At 49.1% G+C, this 15,030-nt stretch overlaps 1 protein-coding gene across 1 annotated transcript in view; it reads left to right on the top strand.

Moving 5' to 3' along the window:
* Window positions 1-15,030, top strand: part of Pcnt (pericentrin) — a 109,614-nt gene that overhangs the window by 17,002 nt on the left and 77,582 nt on the right. The window contains 3 exon segments of the mRNA XM_051153263.1: window positions 2,059-2,299; window positions 3,407-3,494; window positions 12,670-13,127. Coding sequence (XP_051009220.1) covers window positions 2,059-2,299; window positions 3,407-3,494; window positions 12,670-13,127 — 787 coding nt within the window.

The following is a 15,030-nucleotide window of genomic DNA, read 5'->3' as shown; positions in this document are numbered from 1 at the left end:
AGTACCTTCATAGCAGTTGACAACTGTGTGTTAGTGCACTTCTGGGGAATGGAACCTGGTGTCTTCTTCTGGCCTTCATGGGCACTGCATGCACATACATATATGCAGGCAAACACAAAATTAAATCCTCACAAAAGGAAAGGAAATTTGTATCTAAAGAAAGCTTTTTAGGGGGCTGGAGAGGTGGTTCAGTGGTTAAGAGCACTGGCTGCTCTTTGAAAGGACCTGGGTTCAATTCCCAGCACCCACATGGCAGCTCACAACTGTCTGTAACTCCAAAATCTGGCACCCTCACACCAATACACATAAATTAAAATTAAATAAAAATATTTTTAAAAAAAGAAAGCTTTTTAGGCCAGGCGTGGTGGCGCACGCCTTTAATCCTAGCACCTTGGGAGGCAGAGGCAGGCAGATCGCTGTGAGTTCGATGCCAGCCTGGTCTACAAAGGGAGGACAGGACAATCAAGGCTTAACATAGCGAAACCCTGTCTAAAAAAATTAAAAAAAGAAAAGAAAAAAGAAAGAAAGCTTTTTTTTTGGTGGGGGGGAGGTCCCCTCAGCATGTCAGCTGAGTAGTTATCACATAACTGGGCCCCTGAGGAACAGGTTTGTCTGGTGTAAAGTGTCCTTCCCGTGTCATCCTTACCTGGCAGTGTTACTGGGTGATACAGCAGGGTGAGCCTTAGCAGTCATCGGGGCTCCAAAATGGGGTCTTTCTGCTCGCTAATGTGCATCCTGTGAGCTTCCCCAGGGCAGCTGCCTCAGACACCTGTGGCTCTAGCTCCAGTTTTGTGAGGTAGCCCCCAAGTCTGTCTCCAGGGCCCAGCGACTGTGGCTGAGCTCACTCTCCCTCAGAGCTCCGCTTCTTTGCAGACCCTCAGTCTCAGTTCTCTCCTTTTGTGTCAGGAGTGACTCTGTGTCGCCAGGTGGACATGGCCACTCAAAGAGCAGGCAGAGTCGCCTGTGTCCAGTTCAGGCTACCAGCATCCTGGGTCACAGCAGCCTCGTCCCAGCCAGCATCTTTTTTCTGGTGTTCGTCTGCAAACAGAGCCTTTAAGACTGCTGATTGCCCCTGAGGATAAGGGTGATTAGAAAGGACTAGACACGGGGACATTTAGCAAGTTACCTTTGTCATATGGTAGCAGGTGATGTCTCATGTCCACCTTGAGCCTTGAGCTCTGGTTTGGCCAGATATGGTGACCAGCGTGTCAGTTTGTCATTGCCTTAGAGCCCTTCTGTTACTAGAAACTAGATGACCTAATAGGCCTAGCATGTTCTTCCATGGGACTCCATCCTGCAGGCAACTTTGATATAAAACCTCTGGGGTTGTAAGTACTCAGTCGAATTGTTTGTTAGTGGTTGCTGTAGACTAGTTGGCAGCATTCGCTGGGACGAGAGCTTACATGTGGTCTCTGTTGCTGTGCAGAAAATCATTACTTTGTTAGTCTCAAAATGTGAGCTCAAAGAAAGTTTGTGATGCTATGTCCCTCTGCTCAGCAGCTCCCATAGCTCACATCTGTGTGTCAGCAGCTGTGCCTTGTTCCAAACCCATTTCTAGGGTCATTGAGATTGTGACAGGGTACAGGTCTTGGTTGCTAGTGCCATCTTTCTTTCTTTCTTTCTCTCTCTTTCTTTCTTTCTCCTCTCTCTCTCTCTCTCTCTCTCTCTCTCTCTCTCTCTCTCTCTTTCTTTCCTTTGGTTTTTCAAGACAGGTTTACTCTCTGCAGCCTTGGCTGTCCTGGACTCACTTTGTAGCCCAGGGTGGCCTCAAACCCATGGAGATCCACCTGCCTCTGCCTCCCGAGTGCTGGGATTACAGGTGTGCGCCACCATGCCCAGCTTGGACCATGTTTCTTGCCTCTCAGCCACTTGCTCTGACTCCTAGTTGCCCTAGCTATTTAAGCGGCTCCTGAAACACTGAGCGAGCCATGAGGCAGGAGGCTGTCATCTACTCACCGTCTTCCGTTTAGGCCCTTCTCAGACGCTACACAGGGACCTTGCTGTTTCCTGCTTCCTGTGTTCCACACTGGGGTGATTATGTGCTTCCTCCTGCTGAAGGATCATGGGAACCACTCTTGGCCCACGAGTCTCACCTGGAGGAGCTGGAGCACCTGCGCTCTGACTTTGCTCAGCAGCAGCAGCAAGAGAGAGCCCAGCACAAGTCCGAGCTGGAGCACCTGCGGGTGTATTTTGAGAAGAGATTGAAAGATGCGGAGAAGACATACCAAGAAGACCTGACCTTGTTCCAGCAACGGCTGCAGGAGGCGAGGGAGGATTCTCTGGAGTCCGCAGAAATCAGGTAAAGGCAACACTGTTGCGGTTCAGTGGCTTTCTGAGCGGCGGGGACCTTGGGCTGAGTGCGCACCTTTTGTTCGTGATCTCATACTAATGGAGTACAGTAGAGCTGGGGTTTTGTTGTTGTTGTTGTTGCCTTGGCTGGCCTGGAACTCACAAAGGTCTACCTGCCTCTGCATCCTTGTCCTGGAATGAAAGTTGTCCACCACTACATCAAGCCCAGTAGGGGGGACTCAGAACTACACGGCTGGCCCTAGAGCCCTATGTGTCTGTCTGTACCTGCAGTTTTGCTGCATTGCCAGCATGTGGCCCTGTGGTCCAGTGTCACTCTTTTATGTTATAGTAATGGTTACATGGCTTGTAGACGAACATCACCTGGGCCTTAGCATAGGTGCATCACCATCTGGCCCTTAGCATAGATACCTTACCTCTGTGTGATTGGGCCCAGGGACTGAGTGGACAAGAAAGGGCTACACTAAAGCTTTTGTTTACAAACATTTTTGTTTTATTTCTAAAGACTTATTTATTATGTGTGTAGAGCTCTGCCTGCATGTGTGCCTACATGCCAGAAGAGGGCATTAGATCACCTTATAGATGGTAGTGAGCCACCGTGTGGTTGTTGGGAATTGAACTCAGGACCTCCAGAAGAGCAATCTTAACTGTTCAGCCAGCTCTCCAGCCCTGTTTACAAACATTTTAAGGCTTTCTTACTTTATGTTTTGCCTGCATGTATGTATGTGCACCACATGCCCATGGAAGTCAGGAAAGGGCGAAATTCCCTAGAACTGGAGCTTCAGATGGTTGTGAGCCACCGTGTGGGTACTGGGAATTGAACTCAAATCCTTTGCAAGAATAACCAGTGCTCTTAGCCACTGAGCCATCACTCTAGCCCCCAAAGCGTTTATCTTTATCTTTATTTTAATTTAGTCTGTTTATGTTTTTAAGAAAGGGTCTTACTGTGTAGGCCTGGCTGTCTGGAAGCTCACCGTGTAGACCAGGCTGACCTTGCACTTGCGGCGTCACCTGCCTCCGTCTCCTGAGTACTGGGATTGAAGGAGTGCATCACCATGCCCGGCGCACTAAAGCTCTTATGCATGTCTTCTCTCTTTAGTTCATCCTGCCTATTTCCAGAGGAGGCATCTGCCAGAGAGAGAGAGGAGCAACCTGACGGGCTTGATCTTCAGCTTGAGCAGCCGAAGGTGATAGGCTGTGTGCTTTTAACCCGTGGCGAGCTTGAGCGAGCCATTCGTCTTTCCATTAGCAACTGGCTGTCTTCCCTGTCTGCTGTTCTGTCCTTGTTGACTCATCACACAGAGGGGAACGTGACTTTCCCTCTTGGGAACAGCTCTCTAACCTCACGTGTGCATCCTGGCTTGTCTAAGGAGGAAGGGCCATGACTGAGGCTGTCGTGCCCGTCCTTCCCTTAGTCCTGCTTGCTTTCGGTCCTGCTCATTTCCCAGCTGTCACCGAGGTTTCCTCTGCCACCCTGCACACCTGTCAGCCCCAACTTTGACATTCTGACAGGTGTGAAACTGCTGTTTTTAACGTTGTTTATTCTGTGTGTGTGTGTGTGTGTGTCTGTTCATGTGTCATGTGCATGTGTGCACAGGCATCTGTGTGTAAGTGTGTGTGTGTTTGTGTGTGCACACATGCCTCTGGAGATCAGAGGACAATTTATGTGACTGATCTTGCTCTCCTTTCCACATGTGGGTCCCACAGATAGCACTCAGGTCATCAGTCCCAGCAGAGAGCATCTCATGGATCCCTTCTGTGTTTAATTATGTGCTAAGCATCTTTTTATTATCTTTATTTATTTCTTGGATTGTCACAAAGCCTTTTATTTCTGTTATTTTGAGCCTTTGTGGATCCTGGGCTGTAGACAGAGCAGTGGCCGCCAGCACATGTACTTGTGAGCATTTGCTTGTGGTGGTACGACTGAGGTTACTCAATGGCTAGTCCCAGAATCAACAATCCAGACCCTGCTGTGCTGAGCACAGCTGCGTCCTGACAGCAGGTGTCCCCTGCCATGTGAGCACCAGCTTCTGTTCTGAATGGCAATGAGTGATTGCTCTCTGGGATTTGTATTAGTTGGCTTGAGGTTGTCGTAACGAATCATGGACTCGGGCCTCATAAAGACCCTTTTCCATAGGGGGGACCAAAAAAAAAAAAAAAAAAAAGAGAGAGAGAGAGAGAGAACCTTCTCCTTACAATTATGTTTCAGGAAGGCATGGAGACAGAAATGATGGGTTGTGTGTCTAGTTAAAAAAAAAAAAAACAAACGCACATGAGTGTATTTTAAGGTTGACAGGCCACAATCCTCCATCGTCTTTCTGATTGGTCCCATCGCAGCTGGGGAGTGGACCTCACCAAGTGTGCATGCTCCTTGTCTGAGTGACTGACTCCTGTGTGTACATGTCTGTGGTTATTCATGAAGTTGATTGTGTTTTCACTTGTTTGTCAACTGTTCCTCCATGTATTATGACTGTGTTCCACATCTCCGCTTCTGGTTTGAATCATTTCCAGCACTGTTCACCTGTGGGCTCCGATGAGGATGCTTTTTGTGTTTCTTTGATTGGACCTGACTATCTCTCTCTTCGGAGTGAGCCAAGGCATTCTGCATGGCTTCCTCTTGCTCACTCCCACTTCTAAACCCTTGTTCGCACTTGGTGAGATAACCCTGTCCCACACTTCCTTACTGTCACAGGGCCAAATCTGTCCCATCAGTTTCGTGATCTTGTTCTGTAACGATGAGAATATGTCTTGTTTTAAAAGGCAATTTCAGCTCATTAGAAGAAATTCAGGGTGATGCGATTTAGTCTTGAGGAAAATGGGTTCAGTGGCGACATCGTTACTATGTGCTGACGATGCAAGGGCAGAACCTGTTCTTAGGGCTGGGACTTGGCAGCAACTAGCGATCCACTTGGATTGCCTCTTCCTTTTTGTAGGGACTGTGTGCTTGCCCCACATCTGAGCAAGTCCAGAATCGGGCTCTGAGAGGGATGTTCAGAGGGAGAGAGGATGCCATAGAAGTTGGAATCAGGAAGTGTGGAGGCCTATCCTACCTCCGTGTGCTGGCTCATGGTATGTTTGAAACAGACAAGTGACAGTTAGGGCACCCAGGGGCAGTCAGCAGAGCTCTCAGGCCAGAGCAGAATCCCCTGAGGGACATGGGGGCAGGTACTGATTTGAGACTGAGGCTGACACACGAACAGGGCGTGGTGCCTAAGAGGTTATAGGAGCAATGCCTGTAAAGACAAAATGCGATGGAATTGGTGAGCAGAGCTTTTGGGCAGGCAGGCTAGTCCTCGGAGGCGAGCGAGGGAGAGTGGACTTCAGGACAGGTCTGATCAGGCTTGTGGGATGACTTCTAAAAGGGCCCTCGATGCTACCTGGAGCTGACTTGGGCTGGCACTCTGGATGGCAGGCACTGGTATAATGATTATAGGGTGATAGGTTGCAGAAGTACAGAGCTTAGGAGGAGCCTAGGCTTAAGGTATGAGACTGGATACAAGAGGGATACTGAGTCCGGGGAGCCAATTGGACTCTTAAGGGTGGGAGGGGAGATGCCAACCGTGGACCATAGAGTGAACATCCGCGAAGGAAGCCCATCAGATAGTGTAGACACCTAACTGTGATGCAACACCCGCAGGTAGGATGGCTTCTATTTGCTGCCATGGCCTCTTGTGCACGCTGCCCTCAGGCGGCAGCCACTACTTCTGTGTGTTCTCAGCTCTAGGCTGGACCCTGGTGGATGGGAAGGGGTATTGTGGCATGTCTGTACCAGGCATGTCAACCATGTTAGCTGTGTGGTCTAGCAAATCCAGCTAGGTTTATGTCTCCTTTGAACACAGCAGGAGCAAGTGATCGGACTTCAGTAACTCAGCTGTCCCGTGTGGTTCTTTAGGCGAACTCAACAGATTTACAAGCAGGACTGGAAGAAGACCCCAGGCACGAAGCAGACGTGCTGAGCTCTTCCCCGGATTTCCAACTCAAGGAGGACAAATCACACGGCTCCTGCTCGCGGCCTGAGGAAGGAAAACTGGAGAAGCTCCCACTTGTACTTTCAGACCAGCATGACCAAGGTGGGTCCCATCTGTCCCTCCAGGCTCCTTAGTCTCCTGCCACTGCCAGTTCCTGTGGGAATGCCTTGGGAGGAAGCTAGTGCCTTCCTTGTGTTTTGTGCCCATGGAGCACCCGGACATGTGCCGCTATGTCTGGAATGAGTGGCATCCGTGTGAAGACCACGAGCCTGCCACTACGTGATAGACTCTTGCTCTGAGGATTTGTCCCTAAGCGAGTGCTGCTAGATGGGCCTGAGTTACGGGACGGCTGGCCTTAGTGGAGGATCCCTGCTGATGGCTTGCTCTGTCTGCAGCGATGGTTTTCTCCAAGCACAGTTGGGTCTGTGGAGTGGCATGCTGGGCGTAGGGCTTGGCTTCTCATTTGCAAGAGGAGACTTGCAGAAGCAGCAGGCAGCACTAGAGGTGATGGTTCAGCTGTGGGAGGTGATGCCAGACTCGGCTCTGCTTCAGCAGGCCCAGCTGCTCAGTCCGAGGCCGTGGGTCATCCAGGGAGTGTGAGGGAAGCTCATGGTGGGCACGCTGGAGGTAGCAGCACAGGAGGACACTTGGTTATTTTAGGAGTGTGGTCCCAGCCGGGCGTGGTGGTGCACAGCTGTAATCCCAGCACTCGGGAGGCAGAGGCAGACGATTGCTGTGAGTTCGAGGCCAGCCTGGTCTACAAAGTGAGTCCAGGATAGCCAAGGCCACACAGAGAAACCCTGTCTTGTGGAGTGGGAGAAGAAGTGTGGTCTCATGGGTGTGGTCACTCCCAGTGATTCTACAGGTGGGCAGCAGAGGCCAGCTGGTGTGAAACATGGGGATAGAGTATCTATTGTTGCTCATCCCTCCTGGGTACAGTGGTCCCCGCTCTAGGGAGGTGAGGCAGCCAGGTTGAGGTTGAGGGCCCCACCTCAAGCAGTGGGGGCATCAGTGTCTACGCAGTTCTTCTGTTGCCTGAAAACCTGCCTTGCTTTGGAGTGCTACTCAGCATGGGGCAGGGCAGGGGAGAAGCCCACAGTCCACTTGAGAACTAGGGCCTAGCATGCACCTGCCTCTTACTGCTCTTGTCCTTGCTGTACCAGGGGCCTCCACAGCTGCCCGTGTGACACTGTCATTTATGCTGCTATCTGCACGCAGTCCCTGTAGCATGACTTGTTCTTGCTTGAAACCCATGGCTTGTGCCTTTGTTTCCATCTTCCACAGAGGGAAATCCAGGCCTGATTTCGAGGAGGCCATGTGCCCATTTTGCAGGCTCGGTCCCTGTGCTGAAACCTTGAATAGCACGTCCTGCCCCTGTGTGTCTGATGACAGGCATAGGGGTCGTCCTGGGTGACCAGCAGCAGGTTGCACATCGTGTCTGAACTTAAGGAACATCCTGGGTTGCCTAGGCGTATGCTGTGTAGATCAGAGGGAACACCACACCTTAGGCTAGGTCAGGGACATACCCTGCAAAGGGGACACTGAAGACCTGGGTCTATTCTTGTCCCGAGTCACACCAGGATCTTCAGAGCTGAGGTGTCATGTGAGCGAAGTAGTTTGAGGATTGCTTCCATTCTGTCGGTGCTGCCTGTGGGTAACGGTCTTCCCGTTCCCTTGTTCCCTCAGAGCTCACACGAGTCCATCCCCAGTGCGTACAGGACTTGGCTTCGGGAGTCGATGCCCAGGTGGCTGCCAAAATCCTGACTTTGGAAGCTGAGCACAAGGTTGAACTTTCACTTCTTCAGACTGAGCTCAAGGAAGAAATTGAACTCTTAAAAATAGAGAACAGAAACTTACAGGAGAAACTGCAGCATGAGACCCATCTGAAGGAGGATCTGGAGAGTGTGAGTATGACCCTCGGCAGGGCTTTGTCTTCTTGCAGAAGGCTCGCGCTCGGTGTGCACAGGGAGGTCCTGAGGACACCCCGAGCTGTCTATGGTGTGGCAGTAGGAATGTGTGTTCTCCCCAGCTTCCTGGGGAAGGAAGTACAAGTGGGTTTGCCAGGCTCTTCACTGTGGTCTGGTATACAAGGACAGAATGGACAGTGTCTGCCTCTTCAAAGTTACAAAGGGGGCTTCATTATGCAACCAGTGCAGTCCAGGGACCGAGAACTGGCAGTCCTCTGTCTTTCGCTGCTTGTGTGTTAACTATACCATGGTCTCCTCATCACGCTGTGATCATGTCTGATAACACGCCCTTCTGCTTCTGCCTTCTGCCTTTGTTTTTTGTGAATGACTTTGTGGATTTTCATTCTCCAGCAGAAAAGGGCTTTAGAGGAATCTCTTCTCATCTACAAGTTTCATCACCAAGTTGCCTTTATTAAGGAACTGGTAAGGGATTGGAGTAAGGTAGCACTAACAGAGCCTCGTGGGAAGCTGTGTGAGCCACGTGGCTAATCAGCAGCTGTCTGTGCACTGCCATCTGTGTGAGCCACCTGGCCGAGTCAGCAGCTGTCCATGCACTGCCATCTGTGTGAGCCACCTGGCCAAGGCAGCAGCCGTCTATGCACTGTCATCTGTGTGAGCCACCTGGCCGAGGCAGCAGCTGTCCGTGCATTGCCATCTGTGTGAGCCACCTGGCTGAGTCAGCAGCTGTCCGTGCACTGTCATGTGTGTGAGCCACTTGGCCGAGTCAGCAGCTATCCGTGCACTGTCGTGTGTGAGCCACCTGGCCGAGGCAGCAGCTGTCCATGCGCTGCCATGTGTGTGAGCCACCTGGCAGAGTCAGCAGCTGTCCGTGCACTGTCGTGTGTGAGCCACCTGGCCGAGTCAGCAGCTGTCCGTATACTGTCATGTGTGTGAGCCACCTGGCCGAGTCAGCAGCTGTCCGTCCACTGTCATGTGTGTGAGCCACCTGGCTGAGTCAGCAGCTGTCCGTGCACTGTAATGTGTGTGAGCCACCTGGCCGAGTCAACAGCTGTCTGTGCACTGCCATCTGTAGTCTGCAGCCTGGGATCCTTCCACATACTGTGGACTAAAGTCAGAGTTTCCTAAACAATAGTCGGTTGTTTCCCAGGCCACATTTTTATCTGGAGAATCTGTTCAAGAAAGGAATGTGGCCAGGCATGGGGGCACTCGCCTTTAATCCTAGTACTTGGAATGCCGAGGCAGGCAGAGTTCAAGGCCAGCCTGGTTTATATAGAAAGTTCCAGCACAGCCAGGGTTACACAGAGAAACTCTGTCTCAAAAAGCCAAACCAAACCAACAACCAACCAACAATAATAATAATAAGGGAGTGTGGAATTCTCTTAGTAATTTTGTTAAATTTTTGCTTTAGACATTTTGGAGTTCTGGTATACATTTGCATTTATATCTTCCTTGAAATTTTATCTTTTTATTATTGTTGTTGTTGTTGTTTCTGAGACAGGGTTTCTCTGTGTTCTGAGCCCTGGCTGTCTTTGACTCACTTTGTAAGTACATACTGGCCTCGAACTCACAGAGATCCACCTGCCTCTGCCTCTGCCTCCTGAGTGCTGAGATTAAAGGCATGCGCCACCACACCTGGCTTATCTTTTTATTATCAATGAAACATCTCCTGATAGTCTTTGCCTTAAAATCAATTTTCTCTTTTTATGGGTATAGTCATGCCAACCTTGATGTTCATTTTTAAAAACGTTTAGACATAACAGATTTGCTAAATTGTGGAATGCAGGTTACAGGCATGTTTGGCTTTATGAGCTCTTTCTTTCATCACCTTACTGCCCCCTCCCTCTTCTCCTAGTCCCACCCTCACACCCACTTCCCTTCTTACCCACCTCTTTCTTCCCAAAGGTGAGGTACCAACCCACCCTGGTACCTCAACTTGCTGCAGGACTAAGTGCATCCACTCTCACTGAGGCCAGACAAGGCAGTCCAGCTAGGGAGAGGGATCCAGCGGCAAGCAGCAGAGGCAGAGACAGCCCCGCATGACGAACAGGCTGCGTAGCTGCTTTGTATGTGTAGGGGCTCCAGGTCCAGTCCCTGCATGACTTTTGAGTGCTGGCTTGGTCTCTCCGAGCCCCCATGGGTCCAGGTTAGTTTACTCTGTAGGTCTTCTTGCTGGTGGTGTTGACCCCTTTGGCTCCTTCTACCCTTCCTCCCATTCTTTCATAAAACTCCCCAAGCTCACTTAGCCTTTTGTTTGGCTGTGGGTCTCTGCATCTGTTTCCATCAGCTGCTGGATGAAGCCTCTCAGAAGACAGTTGTGCTGGGCTCCTGCCTGCAAGGACAGCAGACTGTCATTAATAGTGACAGGGGTTGGCTCTCTTCCCTGGGGTGGGCCTCAGTTTGGGCTAGTCACTGACCTGCCATTCTCTCTCTCTCTGTTCCCATGAGCTTTTCCTTAGCATTTTGTTTTTATCTATTTTTTAAAATTTTATTTTATTAATTTATTCATATTACATCTCAATGGTTATCTCGTCCCTTGTATCCTCCCATTCCTCCCTCCCTCCCATTTTCCCCTTACTCCCCTCCCCTATGACGGTGACTGAGGGGACTTCCTCCCTCTTTATATGCTCATAGGGTATCAAGTCTCTTCTTGGTATCTTTTTTTTTTAATTTAGGCCAATGAAGGTAGAGTGAGTTTCATGTAGATGGTCTTGTTAAATGTTAACTTATTTTGATAATGTCTGCCTTGTAATTATTGCGCTGAGTTTGAACACTTAATGCAGCTCTGGATGTCCTTAGACTTTAAGTCTGCTATCCTATTGTTAATTTTCTATATGTCCCTCTGTTCCTTTTTCTCACCGTCTGTGCTGCACTTTCCTGCGTGTTACGTCCATGTTTGTTGTTACCTCAGCAATAACAGTATTGTAAGCATGCTCTAAAATGTCACCAAGGGAGCTGACTATGGTAGTGTATATCTTTAATTCCAGGATCCTCGTACTCTGGAGGCTGAGGGAGGTCTGTGATCGGGATTCAAAGCCATCACTGGCCCCATAGTAGTTTGAGGCCAGCCTTGTTTACATTATGAGACCCTATTTCAAAGTAAAAATAAAAACAGAACAACAGTAACAGAACCCAAGAAATAAGAATTTTAAAACTATGGAAAATAAGTGTCTTAGACTTTGTTCCTTCCTGAGGATGTGAGCTGATGGAGGCATCATTTCTCCTTAGTTTTAGAATTTTCTTTAGCGTTTCTTGCTGTGTGGGTCTTTTACACTAGTGTTCCTTTATTTAAAGTCTTTTTTCTGTCTTTATTTTTCATATCCTTGCTGCAGTAAAATATCTGCAGTGACAAGTTTTGTTGTTTTGGTCTCGATTTAAAGTTACTGTTCAAACCCAGTTTTGATGATTTCATTATGTGGGACATCTTGGGATTGTCTGAAGTTGCTGCTCTCGTCTCTTCAGCATGAGCCTTAGTTTCCTGGTTTGTTTTGCTTTGTGTGTTTTACGTTCCCTAGCTTTGTGTTGAGTCTGGTTGGTGGGGGGCTATCTCATGAGATTGGGTTCTGTAGGGCATTGACATTTTGTCTGAGCAAGCAGTTATGATGACTTCAGCCTCCCCACTCCATCTCTGTTTTGGGGTGAGTGTTTTGTTCAGTTCTTTTAGCCCTAGCCAGCCTGCTTTTAGAGTTCGTTGTACATGTGATTGACCTTGGGGTCAGCCCGAGCCACGTCTGTTCTACTCGGTTTACAGATTTCATACCAGGAAGGGTCAGTCTGACGGGATCTGTTTACTCAACACCAGAGGAAAGGAGCGTAGACTCCAGCTTGCTAAGAACTGTGCTCACTCACGCCTTCCTCTTTGGACATTGATTTGCTTCTTGCTGACAATAGGATTTACTTTACACTTTCTTTTTTGTTTGTTTGTTTGTTTGTTTGTTTGTTTTTTTGAGACAGGATTTCTCTGTGTAGCCTTGGCTGACCCGGACTCATTTTGTAGACCAGGCTGGCCTTGAACTCACAGCCATCCACCTGCCTCTGCCTCCCGAGTGCTGGGATTAAAGGTGTGCACCACCACTACCCGGCTACTTAAATTTTAGGTATTCTGCCCATCCTTAGCGTTTTCGTTTATCTTCCTGTTCAAGGGGCCTTGAGAATTAGCTGGTTTATTATAAGTCAGGCGACTTAAGCTTGTCTCTCTCGCGTTTCTCCTCTTGCTGCTGTTGGATGTGCAGAAGACCTTACAGCTCCATCCTTGCTGCCTGCCTGCTGTGTGCGTGGTTCCAGGAGTTGGTTTTGTGGACGGAAAGCACAGTTTTACATTTTTTTTTTCAAGGTCTTACCATTTCCACCAACACAAGATGTATTCCCACTGCTGTATCTTGAAATAAGTTGTAGAAATCTCCATGTTCAGGGGTATGTTGGAGTCATCGCATCCAGTAATCTTAATATAAAACCATGTCATCTTACAGGTCAAGTGCAGTTTAATTGAAGACCATCAGATCAAACTAAGTAAAGCTGAGGAGAAGATCCAGGTAATGAAACAAGAGTTCGAACAAAAGGAAGCAGAGTGGGCGCTTTCGCACGACGGCCTAAAGAGAGAAGCTGAAGAGAGGTTAGCCTCCATGTTTCTTGAGCTAAGAGAAAAGGCCGAGTCTGAGAAACAGTCCATAATCAACAGGTTTGAGCTTCGGGCGTCTGGCATGAGGCGCCTGCAGGACCAGCAGGCTGCCCAGATCGTAGAGCTGGAGAGATCGCTGATGGAGCAGCAGGGCCGCCTGAAGCAGCTGGAGCAAGGACTCTCTAGAGATGACGTTGTGCCCTGTAGCCAGTGTGGCCGGGAGCCCCCCATGGCCCAGGATGAGGAGCATGGCATGTTCCTCCGGGAGAAGGAAGACTGTGCCCTCCAGCTGCTGATGGCCCAGAACAGGTGGGTGAGGTTGTGGAATGGTGGGTTTGCTGTGGAGCCACCTGCCCAAAGTGCTGGCAGAGGCTGAGAGGGACCCAGGAGCATGTAGAGTCGAGCTTGGTTGGGTAGAAAATCTGGAAGGAGGTGGCTCAAGGTGTGATACAGCCTGTTTTTACTCCAAAACCACAGGGAAAACTGTGTGATCTATGATAGGTATGCTGGGAGCAGCATAGGCACACCGGGAGTAGCATAGGCACGCCGGGAACAGCATAGGCACGCTGGGAACAGCATAGGCACACCGGGAGTAGCATAGGCACGCCGGGAACAGCATAGGCACGCTGGGAATAGTGTAGGCACATTCTGGGGAGCTTGAGTCACCTGCATGGACCTGAGTGTGCATGTATCCTCTGTGTCTCCATTCATGTTTGCCTCCTTGTATGCTTTCAAGAAGAGGTCTCCTTTTGTCGCTTAGGTGGCTTAAAGGTGCACTACTGTCCTCTAGGCTCAGCCTTGTAAGGGGTGTAACTACAGGTACATCCACCATATCCAGCTTTGGTTTTGAGGCAGAGCCTTCTCTACAGGCTTTGTTGTCCTCATCCTCTCTGTGTAGCCCAGGCTAGCCTCCGCCTTACTCTTCTGCATGCTTTGATTATAGGCACATGCACTATACCCATTCATGCCTTCGTTCTTTGTTTGCGTCTCTTAAAGTTTCAGTGACAGAATCTTTTTGAAAGAAGAATAAATTTTATTTTATTATTCTCCATTTTATTTTTTTCTTGTATTTAAATTTTTAACAATTATTTTATGTGTATGGATGTTTTGGCTGTATATATGTCTGTTCACTACAAGCATATCTTTTTCCTTTGGAGGCCAGAAGAGGGCATCAGATTCTCTGGAACTGGAACTATAGACCACTGTGAGCCACTGTAGGCTCTGGGTTTTTTTTTTTTTTTTTTTGGTTTTTCGAGACAGGGTTTCTCTGTGCAGCCTTGGCCATCCTGGACTCACTTTGTAGACCAGGCTGGCCTCGAACTCACAGCGATCTGCCTGCCTCTGCCTCCCGAGTGCTGGGATTAAAGGCGTGCACCACCACGCCTGGCTGTAGGCTCTGTTTTTTAACAATTAAACTTTATTATACAACCCATCTAGCTTACACAAGAGGGAAAAAAGGTTAAAGGGAAAAAAGAGTGAACCTTCCGGTATCCGTTCCACGGGACGGGTCCCTAGGTGTTTTTGGCCTGTGTGTTGGTCCAGCCTGTTTGTTGATCCACATGTGTTCAAGCCTGGTCTGAACCTGTTGTTGCTCTCTCCTCTCCGGCTGCCTGTGTCATGTGTCAAGGGCGGTCTCCTCCCATTGAGGGTTGATTAGAAAAACAATAGTCCAGGTGGAGTCCCTAGGTCTGCTTCCTGAATTCCAGGCCCAGGATGGCTCCACCCAGTCTACCTCAAGGTATCCATGGGGTGTCCAAGGGTAAAGCAGGCCAAGACTGCTTTTACCTGTGATAAAGCTTACAGTCTTTCCCACAAGCCGCCATGTGGTGTGGGTGCAGGGAGCCCCTGTCCTGGAAGAGCAGCCAGTGCCTGTAACTCCTCAGTCATCTATCCATGTTCTCAGTGACAGGACCTTTATTTTTCTTTTGATTTCTTTTTTTTTAAAACAAGGGTTTCTCTGTTGGCCTGGATGTCCTGAAAGGTACAGAAATCCTCCTGCCTCTGCCTTCCAAGTGCTGGGATTAAAGGCATGCACCACCATGCCTGGCCTCAGTAACAGAATCTTGACTCTCGCTTATGAGGTCTCATGTGGACATGTCCTTCATTGAGTTGAGTGTTTTCTGGTCTTTTCAACTTAAATATATCATTTTAAAAGTAAGCATTTCCTTGTAAACCACGTACTTCCTTCCATAACCAGATCCTTTGCCTCCAT

This window comes from Acomys russatus, chromosome 11, assembly GCF_903995435.1.
Source record: "Acomys russatus chromosome 11, mAcoRus1.1, whole genome shotgun sequence".
Lineage (NCBI taxonomy): Eukaryota > Metazoa > Chordata > Mammalia > Rodentia > Muridae > Acomys > Acomys russatus.
This window is presented reverse-complemented; position numbering and strand designations above follow the sequence as displayed.